We start from the raw sequence: 13,370 nt of genomic DNA, 5'->3' as shown, positions 1-13,370 counted from the left end.
TCCCACCTCAGCACCACTGATGTAGACAGAGGTATGCCCTCCACCTTGCCTCGTGAAGCTCTTTCATTTTGCTGATGTTGAGGGAGAGATTGTTGTCTTAACACCACGCCTTTAAGACTTTTTGATTTGTACATCCTTTGCTTGCTGTTATCTGCCTGTACTGCTCATAAACAAATCTTTCCACTGTATTTTGGTACACATAACAATAAAATCAATCTCCCATGAAGCACGAAATCTCTCTCCAGTATTTTGTCTCATTATTATTCGAGATTCGGCCTACAATGGTGGTGTCATCAGTGAACTTGTAGATGGAGTTAGGTTGAAATTTGTTGAGACAGTCACGAGTGCACAGGGAGTACAGCAAGGGACTGGGAACCCATCCTTGCAGAACGCCAGTGTCGAGGATTGTCATGGGGGAGGTCACTCTCTATCACCCTTTATCATTTCCTCTCTGTCACAGATTCTCTCTGTCACTCTCACAGTGTCTCTCTGTCATTCTCTCTGTGACACTCCAACTGTCACTGTCTCTCGAAGTCTCTGTGTCATTCACGCCTCACTCTCTCACACTCTGCCTCTGTCACTGTTTCTTTCTGTCACTCACCCTCTCTCTTCTAAATCACTTTCTCTGTCACTGTACCTATCTGTCACAGTCTCTGTCTCTCTCTGTCACACACTCCCACACTGTCAATCCTTCTCTATTCACTTTGTCACATTTTCTCTGTCCCTCTCTGTCTCACTTTCTCTCTGACTCTCACTGCCACTCTTTCTCGCACACATTTTTCTCATTCTGTCAGTCTATATCTCTGTCACATTCTCTGTCTTCATTCTGTTGTACTCTCTGTAATTCAGTCTTTCATTCACTGTCTCTGACACTGTTTTACTGTCATCATCTTTCTCCCTCTCTGTCTCTCTCTTTGCCACATGCCCTGTCACTATCTGTCGCTTCCCCTCTCTATCACACACACATCGTCTCACTCTCTGTCAAACACACTGTCTCTGTCTCTCTGTCAGACCCAACATCTGTCTTTCTCTCTATCTGCCTCTATCATCTCTCTCTCTCTCTCTCTCTCTCTCTCTCTCTCTCTCTCTCTCTCTCTCTCTCTCTCTCTCTCTCTCTCTCTCTCTCTCTCTCTCCACCATATGTCCTGTCTTTCTCTCTCCCTCTGTTTCTCGCTGTCACACTCACCCTTTCCCTTGCGCACAGCTTCCCTCTCCCTCTGTCTCACACATACAGACACAGAGACACACACACACAGTCTCTTTCTCTCTCTCGCGCTCTCTCTCACTCTGTCGCACACATCTCTCTCTCTCTCCCAGTCACACACTCACTGTCACATGTATCGCCTGTCTCCCATTCCCTCTCTCTCTGTCTCTATTGCTCATCTCCCTCTCACTTCCTTGCTTTCTGCCACCCCTCATTCTGTCTGTCACCCCTTCATTCTGTCTGTCGCTTGCTCACTCTCTGTCACCCCTCACTCTCTGTCTGTCACTCTCACTATCCCATGTTCTCATTATCCCTCTGTCTCTGTTACTCTTTCTCAATCTCTCTACCACTCACTCTGTCTTTTTCACTCTGTCACATTCTCTTGGTTTCTCAGTCATACACACGCTTTCTGTCATACACTCTGATTCTCCCACCTGTCACTCCCCCTCTTTATGTCACACTCTCTCTGCCACAATCTATCTCTCCCTCTCTCTCTGTAACTCTCCTTCTGTGTCACACTCTCCCTCCCTCTCTGACACACTCTGTCACAATGTCATTCTCTCACTCTCTGTTTCTCTCTCACTCTTTCTCTGTCTCTCTTTGTCAAACACTCTCTCTGTCACACTCCCGCTACTGCTCTGTCCCTCTCTTTCTCTCTCTCTGCCGTGCTCCCTCTCTCTCTATCCCACCCTGTCTCAGTAACAGGGTTTTTTCAGCCCCATTGTTGAGTCTTCCCCCATGGGGTAACACCTACCCCTGTCTGTTTTTTTCCTGTTTCCTTGAGCGCTGTTTAAACTCTTCCCTGGGGATGGATTTCTAATCCTGGGTCATTGCTGATTTTCCCAGTCACTAACCGGCTGTGAGTTATAGTGAGCGTGACTAACGTTTTGCCCGTGTCCTTCTGTTCCCAGCTCCAGTCACCTTGGACCGTAATACAATCCATCCTGACCTTCTCCTATCTGAGGACCTGCGCACAGTGTGGAACACCGGGAAACGACAACAGCTTCCTGACAATCCGGAGAGATTTGATCCCCGCATCGCTGTCCTGGGATCAGAGGGTTTCACATCAGGAAAACATTCCTGGGAGGTGGAGGTGGGGAACAAGACTGAGTGGACAGTCGGTGTGGTCAAGGAATCTATCAACAGGAAGGAGGCGATCTATGCGAGTCCCCATAATGGATATTGGAGAGTGTCACTGAGAGATGGGAATAAATACTGGGCTCGTGAGACACCATGGAAATTCTTAGAGCTGAGTGTGAAACCGAGGAAGATCCGAGTCTGTCTGGATTATGAGGGAGGGAAGGTGTCCTTTTATAACGCAGAGAACAAGTCCCATATCTACACTTTCACTGGGACATTCACAGAGAAAATCTATCCTTACTTCAGTCCATGTACCACTGATGAAGGTAAAAACACAGAGCCCCTGAAAATCTGTCCCCAGAGGGTAACAATCCAGGAGGATGAGGGATTCATCCCTTCATCCAAATAAAGACACTTCCTGTAAGTGGGGAGGGGGAAGTTCCCACACACTGGGTCACTGGGTGGGGGAGGGGGAAGTTCCCACACACTGGGCCACTGGGTGGGGGAGGGGGAAGATCCCACACACTGGGCCACTGGGTGGGGGAGGGGGAAGATCCCACACACTGGGTCACTGGGTGGGGGAGGGGTAGATCCCACACACTGGGTCACTCTGTTGGGGAGGGTGAGGACCCCAGTCTCTGAGTCTGGTTCTTGGGAGAAAGGCACAGTTCTGGGGTTGGGGCTTTCCCCTGAGTCACCGTGTGCACTGGTGCCTCGGGCGGAGTGGGGCCCTGAACCAGCGGGACCCTGGCCGATGCTCGAAGTTGTCCCTGCTCACCAGCTCTGTCTGCTCTGCTCAAAAGAGCACAGGAACCTGAGCTAGGACAGGAGGGAATCTGGTCTGTGCCCCCACCAGTATGGGCTCCTGTCACTGGCTGAGGAGAGAGCCTGGTCTGCCATGGTAACTAGAGTCAGGGATGGTTGAGGAAGTGGGCTGGATGTCACTGGGAGAACAAGTCCGACATGTCCCTGGAGAAGCTGCAGCACATGGGCAAAGCCATTGAGAACTTTCATACGGTGCCCAGCCCTGGCTGTGGTCGCAGTGTTGATGGGGCTCAGGCGTGTGAAGGTCTCCCGTCCGAGCTGACCCCTGTTCAGCTGGAATTCCTCAACGGTGCCAGGCCCTGAAACCTCCCACAGGAGCTTGGTCTCCAACCTAAGCCTCTCTCAGAAGTGCCCTTTGTGATATTTCACTCTATACAGAAGGGCTTTCCTGGGTTTGCTCCTCCTCTTGCATCATCTGACGGGGCTACAACTCCATTTCTACACCAACTTCAGTCCCACACTCCTGATCATAGTTGACCCGGTTCAGAGGGAACCAGTCCAATCAGGAGACCTCCTCATGTGCCTGCTCCTGGGCCTGGCTACAGTGGCCTTCAACAGGTCCAGGGTGTGGTCATTGAGGGTGACGTTTACCCTAACTGTCTGACTCTGTTCCTCAGCTAGGTCAGTGCCTGAGGGCCCCTGACATCCATGGTGTCCATGGGTACACTTCAAGCCTTCATTAACTGCTGGGCACAGGGAGCACTGGACTGTGTAATTAATCCCACAACTGCCATTTTAATTGGATGTAAATTTCAATTTTGTATTTTGTTGCAGTCCTGCCCCTTTTAAATTCACATTTAATTGCTTTTGGATTGTTTGCAAATGTTATAAACAGGCACAAACTGAAATTGGGGCTGTTGGGTCCGGAAGTAATTTAGCAAATAAGTGATTATAAATGTGTGGAAATATTGGTTCCAGTTCTATCCTTCACCAAGTGACTGTCTGGAATCTAACACTTTGGAGGAGATTACAGTGAGTCTTCCACATATGAAGCCTTGGTTGATGCAGTTCCCCCCAGAGACAGTCATTGTGTTCACTGTACCCTGTTCGGTCAGACTGTCTCAGGGGAGGGAGTGTTGTACAATGTCTTCTTACTTCTGTGACATGTTGCTGCTTTTCTTGCATGTTTCAGTTGTTGTAAATAATTTTTAAGTTGATTTGATTGACGCTGTGTGGTTGTGTCTGGTTTAATAGCCTTGACCTCGCATAACATTTAGGAAAACAGTCAATCATTTCACCAACAGCTGCCATGAGCTCCTCTCAACTGGTTCCATTTTTACCCATCCAGGCAGAGCTATTCAGTTACATGCAATGGATTCTCATCTCACTCCCACACTGTTACCTCGAGAATCCCCGAAAAATCTGACTTTAGCCCTTTTCCATTTCATAGCCACATGCTGACTCTCGGTCATTTCGTTAGAAAACATTTCAAGTTCCACATTTCTGTTGATAACACCCAGCTTGATCTTACCACCGCAAAGATAGTGACAGAGGGGAGTACACCCTCTCACATTCTGTATAAAGATGATACACAGAGTGCTCCACTTGAGAAATTTACAATATTGATCCTATCCAATGTGTCCTTTTTTCCAAATTCATTCTTGTGATAGGGGCACTACTGACAAGGACAGTCTTTATTGTCCATCCCTCCTTGTCCCTGATTGGTTGGCTCTTTCAGGGGACTGGTATAGTTGTGGTGGGCTGAATGGCTTCCTCTTGTGCAGTCTAATACCATGGTCAATCCCAGTGTGATTCTCATTCTGAATAAAATCAGTAAACTAATCAGGAACCACTTCTCAATGTTATCCACAGACAGCAGGGCTGCCTTGTAAACCTGCAGAGAGAACATTTCCAACAGATACTGACCACAAATTGAGTTCACTCCTGTCAGTCAGGACTATGGAAAAATAATCAAGTCACTGAGCTCTGAAGAAATTTCTCTGGAATCTTATTAGACAGGAGACATCAGCAGGCAAAGTGACAAGAACAGATCACAACCAACAGCAGGGAATCCTGGAAGCACACAACAGCTCAGACAGTCTCAGTGGAGAAAGTAGGCAACTCGAGTACCGAATAATGGAGCCATTGGCAGAACACCATCAGACTTTATTGTTTGTTGCTGTTTAATTCACTGTCACTTTTCCAGGAATGTTCACCTCCAGGAAGTTCTGCTCCTCTGTTTGCCGTGACCACCCTTTGTCTCTGTTCCCTGCTCCCTTTCTCCTTCCTTGTGTTTGTTTGGGATTATGTTGATCAATCTGAGATCCAGCAGATTCAGCAGGAACTCTCACTGGGAAACTGCACAATGGGTCAAATGGCCTCCTTCTCTGCTGTAAGCCCCTCTGATTCTGTAACTGGAACATGTGTGGCTTGGGGTTTGATGCTGGGTATCATTAATTAATGTCACAGTAGAGAGCTGCATTGTCCAGACATTCAATGTCTGGGTTTGTCAAGCAACATATCATTTACTGGGTAAGGCTGGAAGCCTATTAAGCAGGATGTGCATCTAGCGACTGTCTTGTTATAGAGCTAACATGAATTTTTGTGTGTGTGTGTGTGTGTGTGTGTGTGTGTGTGTGTGTGTGTGTGTTTGTTTCTGTATGTGGCGATCTAATGTCTCCCTCCTTAAAAAAAACATTCAAGCCCATTAGCAACCTTCATCCAACACCGTGGGGAGAGCTCACCAGATTCCTGGTTGATCTACAGGGTGACCATTGAAAGGTTCATCACAGAACAGAACCAGGGGTGGGTTGTGTCTGGGTCTGCTGTCTGCAAGAAGCCCTCACCTGGTCCTGCAGCCCCTCCCACTTCTGCCTCCACTTCCCGGGGGGTTTGTTTCCACTTCAGCTGCTGATCCCGTTCACTTTGGAAAGCCCCAATTGAATCTGTCTCCAGCTCATTCTCAGCAAGTGTATAAAAGATGTGAGACATTCAAATTTTTAAATTCATGCATTCCACAGTTTGAAAGGTTTTTATTTATCTCATCATTCGTTCCTTTTCCATTCATGTTATATCAATGTTCTGTGGTTCTTGCTGCTTCTGCCGATGGAAACAGTTTGTTTCTCTCCACTCTGTCCTAGCCCCTCCTAGGATTGAACACCTCAATCTAATTTCCTCTCCCCCTTCTCCCCTCTCAGGATAACAGCCCCAGCTTCTCCAATCTCCCCATGGAACTGAAGGCCATCTCCTCTGGAACCATTTCTGTAAATCTTTTCTGTCACTTTTCTGAAGCCTCCACAACCTTCCTACAATGTTGGGTCCAGAATTGACACTCAGGCTGTGGTAGAGCCAGTGTTTTATAAAGCTTCATCATCACCTCCCTGCTGTGTCCAATCTGTCCCTACTCATTAAACTCAGGCTCCCAGCAGACTTTGCACCCCCTCTCTTAACCAGTTCCGCCACCATCAATAAATTCTGTATATGCATCCCCAGCTCCACCTACACTCCCTTTACAATTGTGTATTTTATTTCACATCACCGCTCCTGGCTTTTCCATCGACATTCAGCTTCAATCGCTATGCGTCCATCACCTCCACCAGGGCCGGCTGTCCGCTGGAAGTCTCTCACTGTTTATCTCACGGTACACACTGCTTCCAGGTTTGCCCCACTTGCAAATGTTGTCATTGTACAACAATATATAACACACCGGTCGCAAAAAAAAGTACAATGTTCCTAATATCACCACCTGGGGAGCATCACTGTTTGTTTCCTCCAGTCCAAAGCCCAATCAATAACCGCTCTCTGTTCAGTGACAGGAACTAAAGTCCCTCAGAGGCAGTTAACATTGGGACTCCACAATTTCATTTTGCTCTGCATTCCCGATGTCCGTCAGCTTTGTTTCTTTTTCCATTTTCACGTGTAGAAATGTAGAAACGTTGAAAGGGAAAAGGAGGAATAAGCTATTCAGCCCTTTGAGACTGCTCTGCCATTCAATGTGACCATGGCTGATCATCAAGCTCACTGCCCTAATCCAGCCTTCCCCTATATCACTTGATCCCTTTAGCTACACAAACCATACGTAGCTCCTTCACGAAAACACAATGTTTTGGACTTTCTGTGGTCGTGAAATCCACAGGCTCATCATTCTTTGAGTAAACAAATTTCTCCTCATCTCAGTCCTAAAAAGGTTTACCCTAATCCTTAAATTATGAACCCTGATTCTGGACAATGCCACCATCAGGAATACCCTTCCTGCTTCTAACCTGTCTCGCCCAGTTAAAATTTCCTAGGCTTCTACATGATTCCCCTCTCATTCATCTAAACAAGAGTAAATAAGACTATAACTGAATCACTCTCTCATAATTCAGTCCTGCCATCCCTGGAATCAATAGTAAACCTTCAACACACAAATAGTTTGTTGGAGAGCGAGTGCTAGAGACTGGCTCACCCTGAAGTCTTATATCAGACTCGAAATGTAACTGTTTCTCTCTTCACACATGCTGCCTGATCTGTTGATTTTCCAACATTTACTGTTTTAATTTCAGATTTCCAATGTCCACAGTATTTTACTTTTATTTCCTTAGTTGAACAACAGGCTTCTCAATTCTGTTGACTGATTTACTGACTTCCAATCACTATTGCAGTGTGTTTTACTGTTTGTGTTACTAAGTAATACCATGACATTGTGCAAATACATGGGGTTGATAATGTAGAGATTAATGTTCTTCAGATGCTGGAAATACAAAACAGAAGCGCAACAGGAGAAACTGGCACCCCTTCCCCTCCCAGGACCATGTTAACACACACATGGGAGATGCATAACCTGCCCTTTAACTTCTTCCCTTTCCATCAGCACAGCTACAAGCCACTGATTTATTGTCACGTGTACCAAAATACAGTGAACAGCTTTGTTTACGAGCAGTACAGGCAGACCACAATAATCAAAGGATGTACAGATCAAAGTCTTAGACAGAGACATTACACGGGGTGTGCGCTAAGTGAGACCAACATTAGCAAGAGTCCATTCATCAGTCTGATAATGGCCAGGAAGAAGCTGTTCCTGAATCTGCTCATGCATGCAGTTAGGTTTCTGTATCTTCTGCCTGATGGAAGAGGTTGTAGGAGGTGCCAGGGTGTCATGGTTCTTTGATGACATTGGCCACCTTTTTGCATCAGCAAGCTGTGTAAATGGAGTCCATGGACAGCAGGTTGGCTTTCTTAATGGTCTGGGCTGTACACATCACCTTCTGTAGTTTCTTACCATTCTGGGCAGAGCAGTTCCCATACCAGGCCAGGACACACCCGGACAGTTTGCTTTCAATGGTGCATCTGGAGAAGTTGGTGACAGACCTTATGGACATGCCAAATTTCCCGAGCTGCCTGAGGAAGAAGATACATTGTTGTGCCTTGTTGGCTGTCACATTTATGTGGGAAGTCCGGGACAGGTTGTCAGTTATCATCACTCTGAGGAACTTGATGCTGTTCACTCTCTCAACCTCAGGCCCATCGCTGGAGATGGGGGTGTGTTCTCCTGCTTCTCTCTGAAGTCAACGATCAGTTCTTTAGTTTTGCTGATGTTAAGAGACAGATTGTTTTTATTACAGCACGTCACCAAGCCCTTTATCTGTCTTCTGTATTTTGACTTATCGTTGTAAGATATCCGTCCTACTACAGTGGTGTCATCAGTGAACTTGTAGATGGCTTTTTTTTGGAACTTGGCAACAGAGTCATAAACATACAGGGAGTACAGTAGGGGGCTCAGGATGCATCCTTGGGAGTCTCCAGTGTTGAGTGTGGAGGAGGTGCAGTCGCCTATCCTCACTGATTGTGGGCTGTCCGTCAGAAAACTGAGGGTCCAGCTGCAAAGGGCAGAGCCAAGACCAAGGTCACACAGTATTAAGATCAGTCTGGAGGGGATAATGGTGTTGAAGGCAGAGCTGACGTTAACAAGCAGGAGTCTGACGTAGGTGTCTTTGTTGTCCAGATGTTCCAGGGATGAGTGCAGGGCTAGGGATATGGCATCCTCTGTGGACCTGTTGCATAGAACGTAGAAAGTAGAGCAATACATCACAGTACAGGGCCTTCGGCCGATGATGTTGTGACAAACGATTATTCTACTCTAAGATCAAACCACCCTGCACACCATACATTATTCTATCATCCCTGTGCCTATCCAAGAGTCACTTGAATGTCCCTAATGTATCTAAATCCAGTACCACTGCCAGCAGCGCATTCCATGCGCCGACTAACATCTCCCCCATTCCTTCCTCCAATCACCTTAAAATTACACCCCCTTGTAATAGCCATTTCCACTCTGGGGAAAAGTCTCTGGCTATCTACTCTATCTAGTCCTCTCATCATCTAGTACACCTCTATCAATTCACCTCCCACCCTTCTTCACTCCAATGAAAAAGCCCAAACTCAAACTTTCCTTGTAAGACCTGCTCTCCATTCCAGGCAGTATCCTGATAAATCTCCTCTGCACCCTCTCTAAATCTTCCACATCGTTCATATAATGAGGTGACCAGAACAGAACACAATATTCCAAGTGTAGCCTAACCAGGGTATTACCAGGGTATTATAGAGCTGCAGCATGACCTCACGGCTCTGAACTTGATTCCCCTGCCAATGAAAGCCAACACACTATACCTCTTCTTAACAATCCTATCAACTTGGATAGCAACTTTGAGGGATCTGTGGACGTGGACCCCAAGGTCCCTCAGTTCCTCTAAATTGCCAAGAATTCTACCATTAACATTGTATTCTGGATGTAAATTCAACCATCCAAAATGAATCATTTCATACTTTTCTCAGTTGAATTCCATCTGCCACTTCTTTGCCCACCTCTGCATCCTGTCAATGTCCTGTTGCAACCTACAACAGCCCTTCACACTGTCCACAATTCCACCAACCTTTATGTAATTGGCAAGCTTACTAAACCACCCGTCCACTTCCTCATCCAAGTCATTTATAAAGATCACAAAGAGCAGAGGTCCAAGAACAGATCCCTGCCTAACACCACTGGTTGCCAAGCTCCAGGCTGAATACTTTCCATCTATACTACCACCTTCTGTCTTCTTTTAGACAACCAATTCTGTACCAGACATCCACATTTCCTTGAATCCCATGCCTCCTTACCTTCTGAATGAGCCTCCCATGGGGAACCTTATCAACTGCCCTGCGAAAATCCATATACACCACATCCACTGCTCAACCTTCATCAATGGATTTTGTCACATCCTCAAAAAATTCAATAAGGCTTGTGAGGCATGACCAGCCCCTCACAAAGCCATGCTGACTATTTCTAATCAAACTGTGCCTTTCCAAATAATCATATGTACTATCTCTCAGAATCCTCTCCAATAATTTGCCCACCACAGAAGTAAGACTGACTGGTCTGTACTTCCCAGGATTATCCCTTTTCCCTTCCTTGAACAATGGAATAACATTTGGCACCCTTCAATCATCTGGTACTACTCCAGTGGACAGTGGGGACTCAAAAATCATCACCAAAGGAGCAGCAATCTCCTCATTCACTTCCTGTAATTATCTAGGGTATATCCCATCTGGCCCAGGGGGCTTATCTTTCCTCATGATTTTCAAAATTTCTAGCATGTGATCCTTCCTAAAGTCAACCTATTTGAGCATATCAGCCTGTTTCACATCGTCCTCACAAATCTCTCTCACTAGTGAATATGAAGCAAAGTATTCATTAAGGACTGCCCCAACTCCACGCACAAGTTCCCTCCACTATCCCTGATTGTCCCTACCCTCACTCTGGTCATCCTCTTCTCAAGAAGTACAGAACACCTGGTGGTTTTCCTTAGTCCTACCCGCCAAAGCCGTTACATATCTGTTCCTCGATCTCCTCAGGACATTCTTTGTTTCCTTCCTGGCTGCCTTGTAGTCCTCTAGAGTCCTGTCCGATCCTTGTTTCCTCAACCTTAAGCTTCCTTCTTCCTCTTGACTACATGTTCTGCATGTCTTGCCATCCAAGATTCCTTCACCTAACCACCCCTTCCTCGCCTCAATGGGACAAACCTAACTAATACTTGTAGCAAGTGCTCCCTAAACAACCTCCACATTTCTGTCGTGCATTTACCTGAGATCATCTGATTCCAATTTATGCTCCACAGTCTTGCCTAATAGCATGATAATTCCCCCTTGCCCATACCATCTGCTCCTATCCCTCTCCATGACTATAGTAAAGTTTGGGGAGTTGTGATCACTATCACCGAAATGCTCTCCTACTGAGAGATCTGACACCTGGCCTGGTTCGATGCCTAGCAGTAAATCAATTATGGCCTCCTGTCTAGTTGGCCTCTCCACATATTGAGTCATAAATCCATCCTGGACACTCCTGACAAAATCTGCTCCATCCAAACTATTTGCACTTAAGACGTTCCAGTCAATATAACGGAAGTTGAAATCACCCCTGACAACAACCATATTACTTCTACACCTTTCCAAAATCTGTCTCCCAATCTGTTCCTCAGTGTCTTTGTTGCTATTGGGGAGGTCTATAGAAAACTCCCAATAAAGGGGGTGGCACAGTGGCTCTGTGGTTAGCACTGCAGCCTCACAGCGCCAGAGGCCCAGGTTCAATTCCAGCCTCAGGCTGTGTGGAGTTTGTACATTCTACCCGTGTCTGCATGGGTTTCCTCCAGTTGCTCCAGTTTCCTCCCACAGTCCAAATATGTGCAGGCTAGGTGGATCAGCCATGCTAAAATGCCCATAGTGTTCAGAGGTGTGTGGGTTATGGGGGATGGGTCTGGGTGGGATGCTCAAAAGGATGGTGTGGACTTGTTGGGCCAAAGGTCCTGTTTCCACACTGTAGGGAATCTAATCTAAAGTGACCGCTCCTTTCCTGTTTCTGACTTCCACCCATACTGACTCAGTAGACAAACCGTCTTCAACAACCTCCCTTTCTGCAGCTGTAATACCATACCTGTTTAACAATGCCTTGCCTTCACTTCTTTTACCTCCCTCCCTATTTCTTTTGAAACATCCAACAACCATTCCTGCCCCTGTGTTATCCAAGTCTCCATAATGGCCATAACATTGTAGCTCCAAGTACTGATCCATGCTCTAGTTCGTCACCCTTATTCCTGACAATTTTTGCATTAAAATAGATACACTTCAACCCGTCACACTGATTGCAACTTTCCTCCATCAACTGTCTATCCTTACTCACAGACTCCCTGCATATTGTACCTGCATGTACACCAGCTACTCCATCCTGTGATCAGTAGCTCCAGTTCCCATGCTCCTGTGAAACTAGTTTAAACCCTCCCAAAGGGCTCTAGCAAAACTCCTGCCCTGCATATTGGTGCCCCTCCAGTTCAGGTGCAACCCATCCTTTCTGTACAGGTCCCACCTTCCCCAGAAGGTATCCCAGTGATCCACATATCTGAAGCTCTCCCTCCTATACCAGCTGTGCAGCCACATGTTCAGCTGCACTTGCTCTCTATTCCTAGCCTCACCAGCCTGTGGGACCTGTAGTAATCCCAAGATTAATATTCTGCCTGTCCTGCCTTTTAGTATCCAACTGAGCTCTTGTATTCGCTTTCCAGGTCTTCATTCCTTTTCCTAACTATGTCATTGGCACCAATGTGTACCACAACTTCTGGCTGCTCACCTCCCCCTTACGAATCCTATACACTCAATCTGAGACATCCCTGACCTTGGCACCCAGGAAGCAACATACCATCCAGGAGCCTCACTCAGGGCCACAGAATCTCCTGTCTGTTCCCCTAATCATTGAATCCCCTTTCACTATCACTCTCCCATTCTACCCCTTTCCCTGCTGAACCACAGAACCAGGCTCAGTGACAGAGGCCTGGCTGCTATGTCTTTCCTCTGGTAGGTCAGTTCCCCAGCAGTATCCAAACTGATGTATTTGTAATTGAGGGGAACAGCCACAAGGGATCCCTGCACTCTCTGCCTATTCCCTTTCCCTCTCCTAATGGTAACCCAGCTACCTTTATCCTGTAACTTGGGTGTGACAACCTTCCTATACTCCTATCTGTCAGTCGCTGTGCCTTCCAAATGATCTGGAGTTCATCTAGCTCCAGCTCCAGCTTCAGTTCCCTAACAAGGTCTGCGATGAGCTGGAGTTGGGTGGACTTCTTGCAGGTGAAGTCAAAAGGGATTCAGGTATTGACCCTTACCTCCCACATCCTACAGAAGAGCATACAACTGCCCTAGCTTCCCTGTGGTGCCCTCTCTACTCTAGATTGCCAGAGAGATAAAAAGAAAGAAAAGGAAGCTTACCTTACCAACCCTCCACAGTCTTTTTTTCATGGTTAGAGGAGGAGGATGG

General features: G+C 46.7%; 1 protein-coding gene across 1 annotated transcript; it reads left to right on the top strand.

The window, feature by feature from the left end:
* Nucleotides 1–308: 308 nt before the first annotated feature.
* LOC125446521 (zinc-binding protein A33-like) lies at nucleotides 309–4,266 on the top strand. The gene is made up of 2 exons (XM_059639629.1): nucleotides 309–318; nucleotides 2,116–4,266. The coding sequence occupies exons 1-2, from the start codon at nucleotides 309–311 to the stop codon at nucleotides 2,691–2,693; spliced, it is 588 nt and encodes a 195-aa protein (XP_059495612.1). The 3' UTR covers nucleotides 2,694–4,266.
* Nucleotides 4,267–13,370: the final 9,104 nt, after the last annotated feature.

This window comes from Stegostoma tigrinum, chromosome 34, assembly GCF_030684315.1.
Source record: "Stegostoma tigrinum isolate sSteTig4 chromosome 34, sSteTig4.hap1, whole genome shotgun sequence".
In the NCBI taxonomy this organism is placed as follows: domain Eukaryota; kingdom Metazoa; phylum Chordata; class Chondrichthyes; order Orectolobiformes; family Stegostomatidae; genus Stegostoma; species Stegostoma tigrinum.
Note: the sequence above shows the minus strand (reverse complement) of the source record. Positions and strands in the feature narration are given on the sequence as shown.